The sequence below is a fragment of the Pocillopora damicornis genome, chromosome 3 (assembly GCF_964200805.1).
Source record: "Pocillopora damicornis chromosome 3, jaPocDami1.2, whole genome shotgun sequence".
Lineage (NCBI taxonomy): Eukaryota > Metazoa > Cnidaria > Anthozoa > Scleractinia > Pocilloporidae > Pocillopora > Pocillopora damicornis.
Window position 1 is genome coordinate 30,474,723 of NC_142672.1, and position 16,928 is coordinate 30,491,650.

Sequence of the window (16,928 nt, forward strand, 5' to 3'; positions counted from 1 at the left end):
GATAGCCCGAGGCTCGTGGATTTTGCGATCGGGCTAGTGGATTCTGACTAATTCTTACTAATTTAGAGAAAGCTATTTGTCTAAATTTTGCTTCATAATCATTTGTTAGGAACGTAAACAAAAGATTTTGATTCTGAACTCCAGTGAGTAATTTATTATGGTTTTAGCAAATATTGGTCACGTACGTTTCAGTATCGGTTTTTCGCGTGAAATTTAACGTGGAATTCACTCCTCAGGCAGTGTATAGAACTCTGGACTCTGAAATTAAAACAACGTGACTTGTTAGACCCACTGAGCTTTCGCACTGTACATGGATAAATTACCAGGATCTGGTAATTTATGCAAAATTTAAGTCAATAAAATAGGGTTATTACCTATCATTGATAACACTAGCCACCGATGATTCACACGAATTATTATTTACGTATTGTAGCCGCCATATTGTTTGGCTTCGCTCTCGCTGAGCAACCAAGCCTAAAGCCTGTGTACAGTTTGCTGGCGTTTTCGACACAGCGGTCAGACGTTTGCGCATGTGCAACGTTGTAGTGTTCATTAGCAACGAAATGGTATGAATGCACCAGATCCACCGAGCGAGTGAACCCATTCTGCCGCTGTGTTGGTGTGTCGATTAGCAATCACGGTTGACACTCTCTTAGGAACCAAGCGGTCTCAAACGAGTTACAAACAACCACACAGGTCAATAATTCACGGTGTTTTAAAAGCGTATAACCTTTTTCGGTGAGCTCAAAAATAGAATGGTAAGTCAACAGGGTTGACCGTACCTGAATAAGCTACATGTTCGAGAAGTCTCGAGTTTTCCTTTTCCATGTTTTTGTTTCCTTTTACAGCGGTTGTTTCTTGTGTTGTCCTTCGAAATTTTGCGCTAGGAAATTAGGGTGCGGCCTGCCAGGATTGATCCCGTCACGCACGACTGACGTTTGACAGCTGTGTTATTTTAAGGCCTAGCCTCGTTACCATGCTGGATTTTGCGCGTACTGTTTGTACTGTAGCGGCTATAGATTCAAGTTACAGAGTCTTATAACATAACTAGATACGCTGTCTCTGTTTTTATGTTTCTGGTTTTCGCAAAGTTTTTCTCTGATTCTTGACATATGCTCCCAGACTACATTGAGAAGTTGGAACTATTTTTGTACCTGACCAGCTTCCACAGAAAGTAAATAGAGCTGTCAACCTTTGAGAATACTGCCAAAATATAAATGAGCTCGCAATTAGTATGGATGTTTTCTTTCTACTTCCGCTATCCATAGCAGAAAGCTATTCGCCCTTTAAGTGAAGTCCCACTACTATTCCTCAGAACTACTTACAGTGGCTGTTCTTGAAGAAGAGCTTGTTTACAGGTGAGATATAAAGGCAACAGGGCATGCAGCATATAAAGGCCATATTTTTCTTCCGATTTTAAATTCTCTAGAGTAGCTGTTTTTCCACGTTAAAAAGGTATAAAACCCGTACAAAGAATTTAAAGATCGTTTCGATTATGTGAATCTATTCGAACGACTTTTTGAGCCCGTTTTAATTTGCTTCTCTCAGTTTCGTTTTACAACCAGCTCATTTCAACAATTCCCTGCTGCACTAGAGTCAAGAACGCATCCAGAACATTATGCATTTCAACCTTTCTACAATAGTTAAGTAGATATTAAAGGGGGACGCCGACACATTTTGAAAACAAAATTGATTTCAAGGCAACTCATAAATTTAAGCAGGTGAATAATATTCACAATGTCTCACTCGTGAGTTCTTAAGAGAAAAATGGAAATATTAAACAGTTTCTGAAGCGTCAGAATTTTTTTCAAATTTAGTTTCTTTAAGCTGTTTGTGACGCGTCAGAAACATTAATGTTTCAAATTCATTTTCTTTATTAGAAGCAGTTTGTTTCAGAGCGAAAGAAAATTTTCAAATTTATTTTCTTCAAACTGCTTCTGACGTCAGAAACGTTGTTTTAAATTTATTTTCTTGTTTTTGACGCGTTAAAAATTTTTCAAATTTATTTTCTTCAACTCGTTTCTGAAGCGTCAGAAACATTGATGTTTCAAATTTATCTTCCTCATCAGAAACAGCTTGTTTCTGAGCGTCAGAAAATTTTTAAATTTATGTTCTTCAAACTGCTCCTGACGCGTTAGAAATTTTTCAAATTTATATTTTCGTCAACCTGTTTCTTTCAAATTTGTTTTCTTATTTCGGTCGGAAATTTTTCAAATTTCTTTTCTTTAATTTGTTTCTGCAACAGACAAGTTTAGTTCTCTTTTTATATTTGCATATCCTTTGTAAAAACATGTCTTTTCAAACTCGAATCTTATTTCGTTATCTTTACGAGTGATCCAAGTTTTTTTCGGAAATCATCTCTGATCTGTTCTCTTATTACCTCAACGTCAGTCTCAGATGAGCTTCTTGCTTTATTTCTCAACCATTTTTTCAGGAAATATACTGCTAAATCTCGCGCAAAATTGAGTTGAACTCAACGTCAGAGATAGAATTATTTGCAATCGCCTTTGAAAACAACCTGCTGACTGACAGGTACTTTGTCTCAGGGATTAAAATAGTTTTTCATGTTTTGTGATTTTTTTGTCAAGAGTTTTGCTCCCAACGCTCAATGTTGATGTAAATCCCAAAAAGCCGGCTGAGCCAGCCGATTTAAAAATGTCCACTGAAGTAATTTTGCGAAGCCTCGAAGGGGCAGGCCGCGGAGCATTAAGCTTTTTGAGCCGAGGGCCGCAAAGGGACCCAAGTCCTGAAGGGGCAGGCCGTGGAGCGGTAAACTCTTCGGGTTAGCGGTATGCCAGGAACCGCGAAGTGGCCTAAACGTTCCAAGCAGACTGCTTATTCATCCAATAATACCAAATGCATTTAGGTTGAAATGAAGTTTCTCATTACCAACGTGGCCTTGGCAAATAAAAGAAAATTAGATCCGTTTGTCACACAAAGGCTGTGACAGGAGTAACATCGGCTGTATTGTCTTCAAGCGGTACAGCGGTCTCTCTGAGTGGAGTGGGATTATTGAGGGAGCACCCATAAATTATCTCTAACTCAAACCTCAAAGGGAGGCCATTGATTCCCTTCGGTCACGAAAATTCGCATAGATTAGATGTAATTCCTCGGTGATATTTTTCGTTGAGTTGGGACCTCAGAATAATACTAACCCTGTCACAGGGTTGCCCGAAGCATCCAAGAACGCTCGAAGATTTTCCTTTGAATATTTTTTCATTCTTATCCAAAAGATCACAGCAGAGAAAGTGGTTGGTTGTTGATTTAAACCTTTTGGATTTGCAACGTCGTTTAATTCCAAGAAGATCAACCAGGTCATTGGCAAGAAGGATATGCTTATTTTGAGGATTGTGGATTTCCAATACTCTTTTCGGAGTAATCATTTCAACCTTCACTCTAGTCACTCCTCCATGTATATTAAAGAGCTTGGCCAAGGCTTTTGAGTGAATAATTGCCTTCAGGAATTTTCTTTTTTGTTGGAGTGCCTTGCGCATTGATTACGGAGACTTCACCAGGACGACTTAAATTATATCAAGTGTTGAAAAAAGAACAGCTTACTGGTCTGATATGCTGATATTTTTCGTTGCGTAGCGGCTCTTTGAAGTGAACTGTGTAACCATTTAAATTTGCAATAACTGTCAAAAGAACCATTTTGATTATAAAAGCAATAGAAATGTTTAACTCTTTGAGTTCCGATCCCGTTTGGGGTTTGCGTGGTCAAGATTAGATGAAGCGAGTAAAATTGAAGATAAAGCAAGGAGAAAAGTTTAGAATGATTTCAGAGCACGATATCCAAATGTAGACCTGAGTAAGTTCAGTGCGCTGGCAAGTGTTGTTTGATTACAAAGGCAGATAACAGCTGAAGTATACTTCAATCGATCACATCAGTGGAGTTCAGACGAGTGTCTCAAGATCAGACAGAAGATATAGGGATGATGACGTGAAGAAGGCACTTGGAGTTGGAGATTTCCCCCTTGAACTCACTCGGAGCCGAGTAGTGAAGAAGGAGGTGCCGGCAGTTCCATTTCATTCTTTGTTGCCCCAAATCAGTACTTCAATGCAAAATTCAGAAGAATATTTACAAGAACGAAAATTCAGCACTCTACAGGCCAGGCGCAGGGATGGCTTGCTGGGCGAATATGAGCTACTGGCCTCAACTTAACTTCGCAGTATGGTACGCAACGACAGGCTGTCGAACACAGCGGCCGAAACTAAGGCACGCGCAAATGAGGTCAGTTTTTGGCGCCAACCGCGCTCCACTTTCCGGAGCAAAAGCCCAATGGAAAATTATAATAAACTACCACTGTCACATTGAAAAAAATTCTGATGTAAAAATGAAAACTAGAGACTCTTCGAGCATAAAGTTTATTTAATTACATGCAGGTTTTCTTTTCACATTGTGTTTTAAATGTTACAAAAAAGGATAAAGGTCTGAACTCTTAACTCTTAACTAGACGATTAGAAACGAACAAAGATCCAATCACTAACCTTGGATGACCGATCGTATAACTGGAAATAAAGATCTAAGGCTTCCGATTTTTTTTCTATGTCGAACCTCCTCCAAGATTTGATTTGCTGAGCTGTAAACATTATCATGTTCTAGTAAGATAATTTACAGTTAACCGCTGTATTGATGATGTAAATTGTTCACTGTAAAATGTTTCTAAAGCTGACTTTTCTAACATTACCCCTTCATCAGAGCTAGGAGACATGTTTCTAAAGCTGACTTTCCTAACATTACCCCTTCATCAGAGCTAGGAGACATGTCACAGCAGTCTGATCCGTACGCTTTCAGCCCTACGGGGACCGTTACTCGACTCAACTTAACGTTTCGTGTTTCAGGACTTTTTGATTTCTTTTATTGCTGATCTAAAATGCTTCTCTAACTTGATTCTAAATTACACAAAAGAATATCGTTTAAAAATACTAAATGTTCGTTTGCTAAAGTATTTTTGCTCCCCAAATTTTCTACAAGCTTCTTCAGTTCAGATTTAAGTGTAAACGTTTGTTTTCATGGCAGGTCAAAAGAAAAACGGTGCCCAGCAAAATGGATTTTAACTCTTGGAACACTTTCTGGGATATATGTTTTGGTGTATTGGTGACTTTGATCATTGTAGGAAATATTCTCACCATCTGGATATTCTTCAAACACAGACGCCAAAAACGCTCTTACTCACTTCTCATAAGCTTAGCTGTTGCCGATTTGCTGGTGGGAATTTTTGCTGTCCCTTTTTATATAAAAGTAGTTGTATCACAGGGATATACATGGTACGTTATTTCCATCGGTGCTGACGTTTTTACTGGCACAACGTCCATCTACACTCTTGCAGTCATTTCCTTGGAGAGAATGCTCGCCGTCGGTTGGCCTGTTCGTCACAGAACTTTGAACTGTCGTGTGTACGTCTGCGCTATTAGTATACCGTGGATCATAGCGGCAATATTTACTACTTCAGTGGTGTTACCGATGCTTAATATAATAGGGAGGGAGAATTCCTTATATTATATTGTTTTAATTTCTGGAATCCCTCTGATAGCTATATGTGTAGCAAACTTTGTTATTTGGAAGAAGCAGAAAATGCCATTTCACAACCAGAATCATATCAAAAGAGAAGTGAAATTGGCGAAGACACTAGCTCTCATAACGGGAACATCGCTTTTTACCTGGCTTCCTTTTCAAATTCTAAATATTTTGTTTGCATTGAAACTCACACAAAATTTTCACCTTATTGAATTAACAACATTTATTATCAAATTTTTACAGTTTAGCAATTCGTTTGTGAACGTGATAATTTATCCGTTCAGAATCCCACAATTTAAGCGCACGTTATTCCAGATATTCAATTTCTGTGTAATTCCTTTTGAAAGATCTAGAAATGAGGTATCTGCATAAACCGGGACCGGGTCAATTGTCTCCTTGATAACGTTTGATAATGCGACCTTTTCACCATCCAACGTTCAACAGGAAAGTTCACTTTAGAGTCTTAATCCACTCAGAAACATAAAAATGTAAAATATATAATATATGTGAAGATATATATTTATGAAGAGTGGAATTTGTTAGAATTTTGAAACTGGTGTCATTTACGAAGGGCATAGGAACCTCTAACCCTTGCGGTTCATATCATTTTCAGTCATTGTTGTTGCTCTGTTACTGCCGGTGTGTGCTACATGACATAGATTCAAAGGAGTATATTTATGCTTTTCTACTTTTTGTTTACCAGTCAACGAGAGTAGAAAAACAAAACTCTCATTACCAAAAAAACAAATATATTATCGGTAAAAACTCTACATTGCTATTGAACAAAATTGATGGAAAAAAATTGATCATGAATTTAAAATGTTCCTTTTATGCTGTCACAGGCGTAAAAACCTGCGTCCAGCAGTGCACATGCTAGACGCACGTGCTGAACGCTTGAGAGCCTAATCTTAGTCTAACGTGCTCTTATCCTAGGTTACTGCTCGTAACATCACAATATGTGTCGTTTGCTCTCCAAGCTGAAACTACTCCACTAATTTATCCAACGCGTCTACAAATTCCAGAACATCAAACACAGTGTCCAGTTTAAAATCTGTCCTCACTGATGAATAGAAGAATTCTGGACTCTAAAATTAAAACAACATGACTTGTCAGACCCATTGAGCTTTTGAACTGAACAAGACAAATCTGAACATGAGCAATGAACAAGAACTAAATGGAGTTTGTCTTGAAAATCAATGTTCTAGAATCAATATTAAGGGCAAAAATGCATATAATTAATAAAGTAAGATTAAAAAAAATTCTTTGATCTCCTGAATGATGATCTGAAAGCAACATTTATCAGAAAAAATGTTAATTCCCATCCAAAAAAGGCATTTTGCGCATAATTTTAATGGAAAATTTCAAAAACTAGTTTTTTGACGACAAATGGCGGTCGATCCGAAACAACGTTAGAACAGTGATAGAACAGCGATAATGGCAACAGGTACATGACCTTGAAACTGAATCGTTTCAAACGAGCTCGAACGTCGCAGAATATGGACACAATTTTTCATCAGGATATTTTAAATCAGCGTATGTATGTGAGAGTCATGCGCGAAGGGAAGCCTTTATAAAAAATATGCACTTTTCTGCCTGCTTAGGAACACACAACACCTACCTCTCTTCTAAGATCTTGCAGACGCAACAAAATCTGACCATTTAGCCTTTTTAAAGTGTTGGCATCCAACCTAAAAAGCAAATTTTTTCAGAAGCTAAAATCGTTGATTTGCTTTATAGTGCCCCTTTGTCACCTGTAGCAAAAATTGGCAAAAGTGAAAAGCAAATATTAGCGAAACCTCAGCCTAGTTCCAAGCTCCAAAGAACCAAGAGGAAAGAGCTCAGGAAGGAAGTTGTCGAAAGCTGACGCAATAGCTGGGGGTATGCCACCCCATTTCATTTCCCAGGGAAGAGTAACAATGCTCAACATCTCTTAACGCTTTGGGAACCGGGATAAGAATAAAAAACACTGTACTATTTACCTGTCTTTCAGTCCAACATTCTTGAGCCAGGTTTTCACATCACTACACGTCCACGATCTGATAGTAGACTGTGGCGAGGCGTCAACAACATCCAGAACTGTGGCTACATAAAAAAAAATAAATAAATAAATAAAACAGAAAAGAGAGTAAATCAATCATCGTCTCTAGGAGTTGGAATTGTCTGGGCATCTGACGGATAATTACCAACTATAACGAGTAATCATAAAAAGTAGTTCCTTCAGACATAGTCTGATGCTACTCTGATCTGAAAATTTAATGAATGTAACCGTGAAGTTATAATTCATAGACCCAACGTTTCGACACTCTTGTCTAGTGCCTTCATATTCCAGGCCTCTAAACAAAGGCGCTGTGGTGGTAACGCCGATTAGTGGCAATAATTTTAGACTTGTCCCACCCAATTGTTTGGTTAGTTAAGCATGTGTGCTCGAATAAAGCTGAATTTTCTTGTTTGCAAAAGAAAACCGCTTTTTGATGCTCTTTCAAACGTGTACCGAACTGACGTTTGGTCCGTCCGATATACTCGTTATCGCAGTCATTGTAGGGAATAGAATAAATGGCGACGGTTCGTTGTTATTTCGTTAGGTTTGGCAAAAATGTGCCCCAAAGTCTGAAAAGGTTTTTGAGTAACTTTAACGTTGTGGCTATTCAAAATTATCTGGATGGGTTCCGTAACACCCTGAATGCAAGGAATAACTGCAAAACCAGTCGCTGGTTCCCTTTCATCAGGAGTGCTACTAGTTGTAACTGATTTTTGGCAGTTACGGAGAAAAGGTTTCGTATAGCGATTCGCCTTCTGGACATTAGAGACATATTTGCTCTCCTCAGCCTTCGAATCGAGTGAAGATGGTAGACAGTCAGCCCTGGTTACGATAATAACTCAAACGACCAAGTAAAGCAGTTTTGGTTTAATCATACCTTTCACATTATTTTCTTGAAGTTCAATTTTTCCCCTGGTCCCCAATTCTTTCACAAGTTTGCTCACATTAGAGTCTAGTTTATGTTTTTCGCTGAAGTCAATCCAGAATTTGGATCCCACAATGAAGCCGAGCCAACCATCAGGTCTGTATTTACCATCCATCATCAAAGGGATGATGTCTTTGTGAAGCTGATATGTGTATTCTGCCTCTACATACATTATTAAACGAAATACAACTTCGTCAAAAACTCCAGTATAATTATTGTCTAGTTATCTCTAGAGAATGTATTCAACGTGTTCAAATACCTCCAAAGGATTGGTCAAGTTGGAACCAATGGAGGAAGACAAAGGGGTGAGACTACAAACTAGGGCTGGGTAAGTCTTTTTTAACGAGACGTCAGGTCTTATATTGTTAGCATGGAAACAGGATTTTCTATGCTGCATTGCACCCTTCCTTCTATCATTTGAACTCCAGATTTTTTCAATGCCCTAATATCAGTCTTTTAAACTTGTTTCGAACAATCACAGCTTAACAAGGAGTATTCAAGGGGAGTAGTGTATCCACCTCGCATTCCCCAACTTGCTTTCATCGTTTGGACTATCTAAAAAATCCTCTACGAATTTTTTTGAAGACTCGCATTCAGCTTCGAATATTGAAATCAGCTCAAACTTATAAATGTGATACCGAGTTCCTTCCATTAGCTTCCTTTGCCTCTCTGAGTAGTCCCTCTGGTCTAATTTATGCGTTTTTGAGAAAATATAACATTGCCATGAAGCCTGGTGGGTCTGGGCTATTTTCGTTTCTAACAAAGAGTTGAGGCTGTGGTGGAAAGCGTTGAAGACGTACTCTGATTGGCTACTCGACCTCCGAATATCCTTTCTTAATCACCTTCGAGAAATGCACGCAGGATTTGTGCCCGATAATATCGTAATCGTTGTAGGAATTGTTTTGCAAGTACAGGCTAACCACAATTCTAAAAAGCCGGAAAAATGCTAAGATTTCTATTATCAATAATGCTATCTAAAAAGATCCTGCGAACGTTGCGAAGCAGTTTTCATCATTACCTGATCGACAGTTAGGACTCTCCTTGTATTTTTGAGACACACAGACCAATATCACACTTGCATTTTCCACAGCCTTGGCCATACTTTCCAGAGTGGAGCCACCCATTTCATCGATGTCCATCCAAACCTTGAAGCCGTCCGCCTGAAGTTTGTTTTTGATCTGAATCACGAGCTTTTGTACATCCCATTGGTAACTGATCATTACGTGCTTGGCGTCTAGAGTGCACATTAAAGAATAACAACAGTAATGAATTATATAATACCTTAATTGTGTTCTGATTTCACCTCTTCGATCCTACAGTTATTTCTATTACATAAGCATTTCACACATAATCAGGGGGAAATTTCGTTTAATTATAACCTGCGAGCAGGCTTCATTATTAGAACTTCAGCATAAATGTTTTTTCACCCGTAATAAAATGTGAGCAACGCAGCCGGCGAGAGTGTGGGTCTGCAAGGGGTCAAGCGCCTCTTTATATTAGAGCCAGACTTCTGGCTAACCTCAAATCTCCTCGCCGGCGCGGCGCGTCCATCAGTGCTGATAATGAGGACCTACTCGCAAGCTAGTTTTGTTAGGGAGAAATTTCGTTATACAAGGTTATTTCTGAGTCTATGAACACCATCATTGTAGTCGAATTGTCATCCCAAGCTGCGCATACTCACCTGACTCTTTAACTGACTGTTGTTTATCCTCTGCATGTTTTTCTTTTCCTTCGATTTCCCACAATGCGCCAGCAGCAGCTTTTTTCACTTCATTGTTAGTCGATGTCAGAAGTTTCTGTAATTCTGCTGAGGCATGCGCGTCCTTTTTGATTTCTTTCTTGTTTTCCTCGTCGAACGCCAATGTCCACAAAGTGTTACAGGCATTCACTCTCTCCTCGTCATCTTTGGCGTTTTCAAGCATCTTGACTAGAATTGGAATGGCTCCAGATCTAACAATCTAACAATAAAGTGATATTTATCATATTCAATACTTAAAAGTTTGAACAAGCTGAAATTCATAGAATGTCTAAAGTTTTCATATACACCAGCTCATCTCAGTCACGTACAAGGCCAAGTTAAAAGATTCTTAGGGAAATGAACTGGTCAAACTCGGCCAAGTTAAAACCTCAAGATCTGATCAAAGAAAACCTAGTAATGATTTCCAGATTTCCAGAATTTGATTTATCCTTTCCCATTTCGATTTAACGTCGTAGAGAGTCGTGTAAAAGAAGCCAATTAGGACTCAGGAAAAAGCCTACTCCTCTTCCCGAGGGGATGGAAAATGCAATTGGTCTCTGAGGTATTTAATTGTTTTATTAATTTTTTTTTTTCAACCCTTTACACCCTAACATCGGGCAAAATCAGTATTCATATTCTTCATACTGTTGTCTATACATTCCCTTTGGTGCTGGCAAGGAGAATTTGTTTAACAATCAAAGCTTTTAGGTTGGTGATCATTTCCTTTATTCTCATGATCTTAATCGGAAAAATCATAGTGAGGGGTTAAAGGGTTAAGGAGTTTTTGCTTGTAAAGCGACCAAGAGGAGTTCAAGGCCATTTCAATGACACACGTGAATTGCCTTAAAATTTCTCACTCCTTTAAACTACTCATAAGCTCTTTTCGATTGAGCGTGGTAAAACCAACGTTGAAGTAGTCACAAAGGAAAAATCGAAAATATTACCACTAAGAAGCCACAGAGAGGCTGAACTCTGAAAATTCCTCTAGTCAAAGATGTACGACTCATTTTGATGACGAAAATTCCAAAAAATTACGATATCAAAGAAATAAATGATCAACTGCTAACAGTTACCGTTTTCTTGTTGTTATCGTTGATTGCAATTTGCGTCAGTCCTTCAGCAAGTTCTCGGGCAGAAAGTCCCAGATATCTATGGTAATCTGTCTCTATAGCCTTTCTCAGCAAGCGTATGAGAAAATTGATTGGTTCTGAAATGAGACTGTTAAAGTTGAGATGCAAAATTTAAAGTAAATGATTATCATATACTAGACAGCCACTTCGTTTAATTTTCATCTAGCACGAACTTGTTCCAGGAATTAGACATAAAACCGGAAGAAACAAATTTTTAGTTGAAAGGTGGGAGAATAAGTGATGCAGGTAATTTAGTATTAACAACTGAGTTGAAAACTTAAATTAGCCACCGTAAAGGGTAAAAAAGCTGACGTTTCGAGCGTTAGCCCTTCGTCAGAGCGATTGGAGGAATTGTGGGTTGTGTTTGGGTTTATATGCAGAAAGTGGAGCTACGCCATTGGTGGGAATATGGTGACGAGAAAACAGGAATAAATTAGTTGAATGAAAAGCGCTCGTTGATTCCGTGGGGTTTAAGGGTGCCGATTTGGAAGATAAATTTTTGTTCTAGTGTTTTACGGCTTTCCGAACTGCCTAGATGTAAGGAAAGGCCGCAAACTGCGATATGCTGTTTAGAATGATTAGGAAGATTAAAGTGTCTAGCGACTGGTTTGGATGCGTCCTTGTCATTTCTTTCCACGTCGCGAAGGTGTTCTCGGAATCGGTCACCTAGTCGTCTTCCTGTTTCGCCGATGTATAACTTATTGCAATAAGTGCAAGTTGTACAGTAAATAACATTGGCGGAAGTACACGTAAAGTGATCAATGATCTTAATGGATCTCTTGGGTCCCGATATTTTCTCTACGTTATGAATGATAGGACAAGTTTTGCATCGTGAGCGAGCACATTTAAAAGTTCCAGATTGGTCATTGGTTTGAAATGAACTCCTGACTAAAAAGTTGCCTATGTTTTTGTTACGTTTGAATTAAATAAGTGGGGGTTGCGGAAAGATAGTGCCAGTCTCTGAATCGTTTTGGAGTAATTTAAAAATTTTAAGAATGATAGATTTAACTGCGTGGTTGTGAGGGTGTAAGAGTAAGTTGTAAGAGTAAATGGAATGCGGTCAGTGTTTTCCTTCTCAGCCGTTTGTAGTGCTGACTGTCGATCAATTTGTTGGGCACGGTGGTGGCCCACTTGAACGACAGAAACAGGATAACCACGTTTATCGAAAAACTGCCTTTATTTTATTGTTGCGAAAAAAATTCACAGGTAATCATCTGCGGGATGGAGAAAACAATTTGCCGTTGGGCGAGGTTTAAGGAAACTTTGAGATTTAAGAAACAGTAATATGATTTCCAAGGCAAGTTTGAGAGCCTAATTTTGCTTTAAATAGAGACTATAGTGTTTATCATCTTTCAAATGTTTGGTAGCACGCGAAAGTAAAAGGGCTTTTACTGACAGCTTACTTATAAAAATTTTCATACCTTCATTCGCCATGATCAAATGGTTATTTTGTTCATCAATCAGGTACGCCAATATAAGTAGGCTCTTAGCACTGTAAAACGTGATTTCAGCTTTAAGAAGTGGCAGAAGCAACGAGTTCACCGCCTGGGCAGAAGTAAAGTTTGCTCTTGTTGGTACACGTTTCGAGAAATTGTGAAGAGTCCCCAAGCTCCTGGACAACATTTTTCCCCGCACTGTGAACTTCTTTAGACGTTGTGTTTTACGTTCCTGTTAAAAAGGATGGAAGCACTGGTGAATACATAATTCCTTGTAGCAAGATTTAACCTCTAAGTGTGCCTTGCTCTCAACGTATGGTTCCATAGCTCAATTGGTAGTAGCGCCCAACAAGAGGCATGGGTTCGAAACCCGTCGAAGCCTATAATGATGGCTTCGATTATGTTGATAAAGGCAGGGCGCCTACTGTTATAAGCTTGGTCTCTGCCTTTCTCGGATCCGTCAGGAACTTTGGTTGAGGGGCGCGGACTCATTTTCCGAACAATGGCTGGCAATTGAACGTACTACTGTTAGTTTGGTCTTTGAAACAATAATGACCAATCCAAAAAAAGACTTAAAGAATCAATTGGTACAATGACTATTGTGTGTCATCGTAAGAACCCGAATAAGCCGTAACACCCTCTTAATCAAGATCCCCTCTCAAGTGAGTTCCAGTCCTACCCCTCCCTCCTATTACCCATTTATCAACAACTCGGAGAGAGCTTTTTAATTGCTATTCGCTCCGGCTTGATAGCGGAGTACAAATATACCTGCACATGTATTCAAAAGCCTATTTAAGTTTCCGTTTTCATTAATGTAGTTTTCAACGGGAAAAATGCTTTTTGTAATTCAGTATTAATTAATTCATGATGACGAAGGAAAATTTTTAGTGGCATTTCTCCTTCAATTTGGGTTGGATACGAAAATAGCTACATTTACATTATATTTTACTACTGTACTTACTACATATTTCACATTGTGTGGAATCGAATCTCGGAGTTCTTCGGACATCTCTACAAAAAGCTGAACCATACCAACTTCATTACACTCTAAGCAAAACTCGTCATGTAGGTCAGAATAATTCAGAAGGGCTCCCAGAAACAGGCAGATATTATCTTGCAATAATTCTAACGGGTTCGATGTCTTCTTGTCATTTTTCTCAGATTCCTAGAAAATTATAAGACATTTTTACAAGGGTGCTGCAAGTTCGGAGGTTAAGCTTGACTGAAACATCTCGTATCCAACAAGACTTGTGCAGTCAAATGATCACCTCACTTGTAAAATTTACATATGTTAGAAAACACACTAACCGATTCATGATTATTGACGACACCCATACAAAATATTTACCCTGAATAACGTTTTTGATAACGCTTCATTCTCCTCAGGTTGTTCTTCTGTACTTGTTTCTCTATCCCATGTTGTTAGTTCTGGACAATCACTCCTTAGATCAGTAATAATGTCGTATGCAAGCTGTGGAAGACCTAGGCGCACGGTGAAAGCTGTTAACACAGCTTTAGCCGACTTGTGCTGGTTGATATAACCATTGAAAAGGCCTTTTATGTGTTCTTCTACCTCTTCTGTCGCCAGAGTTCCATTATCGAATGCTTTTTTCAATCCCTTGTAGTGTTCTCTCGTCTTTTTCAACGTTGCTTTAAGTTTCGGATTTTTTGCAGTGAATGAAGAAAGTATAAAGCTTGATTCGTCCTCGCCGAAGTCTTCTCCTCGATTTTGTTGATCATCAATCGTTGTAGCGATTTGTCCTTGTAACTCTGCTAAATCTTCACTGTTATCTTCAAATGCCATAGTTTTGACAATGAATCTACCCGATTTACGTCTATCTTCCATATCTTTGTTTTGAGTTTCTGTTGGCTGAAACACTTCGCCGCGGTTTTCCGCTTTCGTACCTTTCATTTCGATGTTATTGTTGTTTTGAACAGAGCCAACTTTGACGGAATCAGTGGCTACAACCCGTAGATTTTCTCTTGAGCTTCCTGTCCCCATCTATATATTTTGCCTTGCAATACCGATATTTCTAGTTTGTAATCACTATGTATTTTTTTCGACAGTTAACATATGATGCATGTTATCTTGTGGAGCCATGAAGCGTAACCATGACAATTTTGTATGTGCGTTCTACTGGGAAAAAAAATCAAGTCAGTTCCCATGCACATGCTGAGTATTAACGTCAAAGAAATCATGCAGCCATAGCGTAAAACAACGGTTGAAAATCGCTCGACAAATGTATATCCTCAGTTTACTTCTGTACGTAAGTGAGGACTATTTGAAACCAAGATAACAATCAACATAGACAACACAGTACAGCGGTTTCTTGTTTCTGAGGGAACATTTTCCGTGTTCGATTAATTAAGTACGTCTATCTTGGTCATCCTGTGAATGACGTTATTTCCAGCTGTGCTAGGAAGGAAAAAGGAAAAACGGATAATAGTAGGTTTGGGTAATGAAGTAAATTTAAAAGGCAAAATAAAGATAATGCATTGCTTTATGTAAAAGTTATGATAACATTAGGCAAATTTTAATAATCTTACAAGAGGATAATTAACAAAAATAATTTCCTTTCTATCCACCGCAAGCAACTGGATGCTGAACGCCTACCTAAAAGTCAACACCTGCTAGCCTGAGCTAGCAAGTGTCGATTTTTTTTTACTTGCTATCGCCGTACGTGAAATAATAAACTATAAAGATAATGTCACTTGAAGAATGGCCAATGATTACTGACTTGCATTATATTAATCCCTCGTAACTTGTTAATTCATCGTTAAAAAAGCTCCTAGATAGCGGATCACATTTATCAGCTGAATTTCGGCCTGTTCACACGCCTCTACACCTCAATTAAAATTATGTATGTACTTTATGTAAAAGTTATGATAACATTAGGCAAATTTTAATAATCTTACAAGAGGATAATTAACAAAAATAATTTCCTTTCTATCTACCGCAAGCAACTGGATGCTGAACGCCTACCTAAAAGTCAACACCTGCTAGCCTGAGCTAGCAAGTGTCGATTTTTTTTTACTTGCTATCGCCGTACGTGAAATAATAAACTATAAAGATAATGTCACTTGAAGAATGGCCAATGATTACTGACTTGCATTATATTAATCCCTCGTGACTTGTTAATTCATCGTTAAAAAAGCTCCTAGATAGCGGATCACATTTATCAGCTGAATTTCGGCCTGTTCACACGCCTCTACACCTCAATTAAAATTATGTATGTACTTTATGTAAAAGTTATGATAACATTAGGCAAATTTTAATAATCTTACAAGAGGATAATTAACAAAAATAATTTCCTTTCTATCTACCGCAAGCAACTGGATGCTGAACGCCTACCTAAAAGTCAACACCTGCTAGCCTGAGCTAGCAAGTGTCGATTTTTTTTTACTTGCTATCGCCGTACGTGAAATAATAAACTATAAAGATAATGTCACTTGAAGAATGGCCAATGATTACTGACTTGCATTATATTAATCCCTCGTGACTTGTTAATTCATCGTTAAAAAAGCTCCTAGATAGCGGATCACATTTATCAGCTGAATTTCGGCCTGTTCACACGCCTCTACACCTCAATTAAAATTGGGGAAATTATACCCAATGAACACCTGTGGCGGAGTATGAGTCCTCTGACAAACAGCAAGAAAGGCATAAACAAATGACATGCGCTTTCCAGAACCAATCTTACTGCACCGCAGTTTAAAAGAAGAAAAAAAATAATAAAAGCGAAACTTTGATTTCAACTACTGTAGCAAATGGAGACAGCAACCTTAATAGTGAATATTTTTACACGATTCTCCCATTTAAAGTTACAAATGGTTATTACCCCGAGAGCTTCGATCGAGGCAATTGTTTTAGTTTAATTAAACATCAAGTAATCCTGCGTTTCTAAACGAGCTATTGAACTATAGTGAGTGAACTGTTTACTGATAAAAGTAGGTAAAACTGACTATGGAAGAGATGGTTTTGCAATTCCTCAATGGAAGAAGTTAAATTAATGGTACTTTCGTGTTGTAAAGATATTAGCCATACAAGATCCTGGTTGTATTTCTATGATCCTGGCAGTTACTTCTTGCAAAGGTAGGCCATTGATTCTCGTCGGTCACGAAAATTCGCATAGATGTAATTCC

The 16,928-nt window shown here is 38.4% G+C and overlaps 2 protein-coding genes across 2 annotated transcripts; one reads left to right on the plus strand and one right to left on the minus strand.

Moving 5' to 3' along the window:
* The first annotated feature begins 5,047 nt into the window (after window positions 1-5,047).
* On the plus strand, window positions 5,048-6,476 carry LOC149049315 (adenosine receptor A1-like). The gene has a single exon (XM_089200718.1). The coding sequence runs from the start codon at window positions 5,048-5,050 to the stop codon at window positions 5,888-5,890; it is 843 nt and encodes a 280-aa protein (XP_089056844.1). The 3' UTR covers window positions 5,891-6,476.
* LOC149049316 (uncharacterized) lies at window positions 6,232-14,873 on the minus strand. Its single transcript, XM_089200705.1, has 10 exons — window positions 14,134-14,873; window positions 13,747-13,950; window positions 12,771-13,017; window positions 11,293-11,426; window positions 10,163-10,439; window positions 9,500-9,715; window positions 8,434-8,643; window positions 7,498-7,600; window positions 7,137-7,206; window positions 6,232-6,603 (listed from the first exon to the last, which is right to left on the minus strand). The coding sequence occupies exons 1-10, from the start codon at window positions 14,785-14,787 to the stop codon at window positions 6,502-6,504; spliced, it is 2,217 nt and encodes a 738-aa protein (XP_089056831.1). The 5' UTR covers window positions 14,788-14,873; the 3' UTR covers window positions 6,232-6,501.
* Between the last annotated feature and the right edge of the window lie 2,055 nt (window positions 14,874-16,928).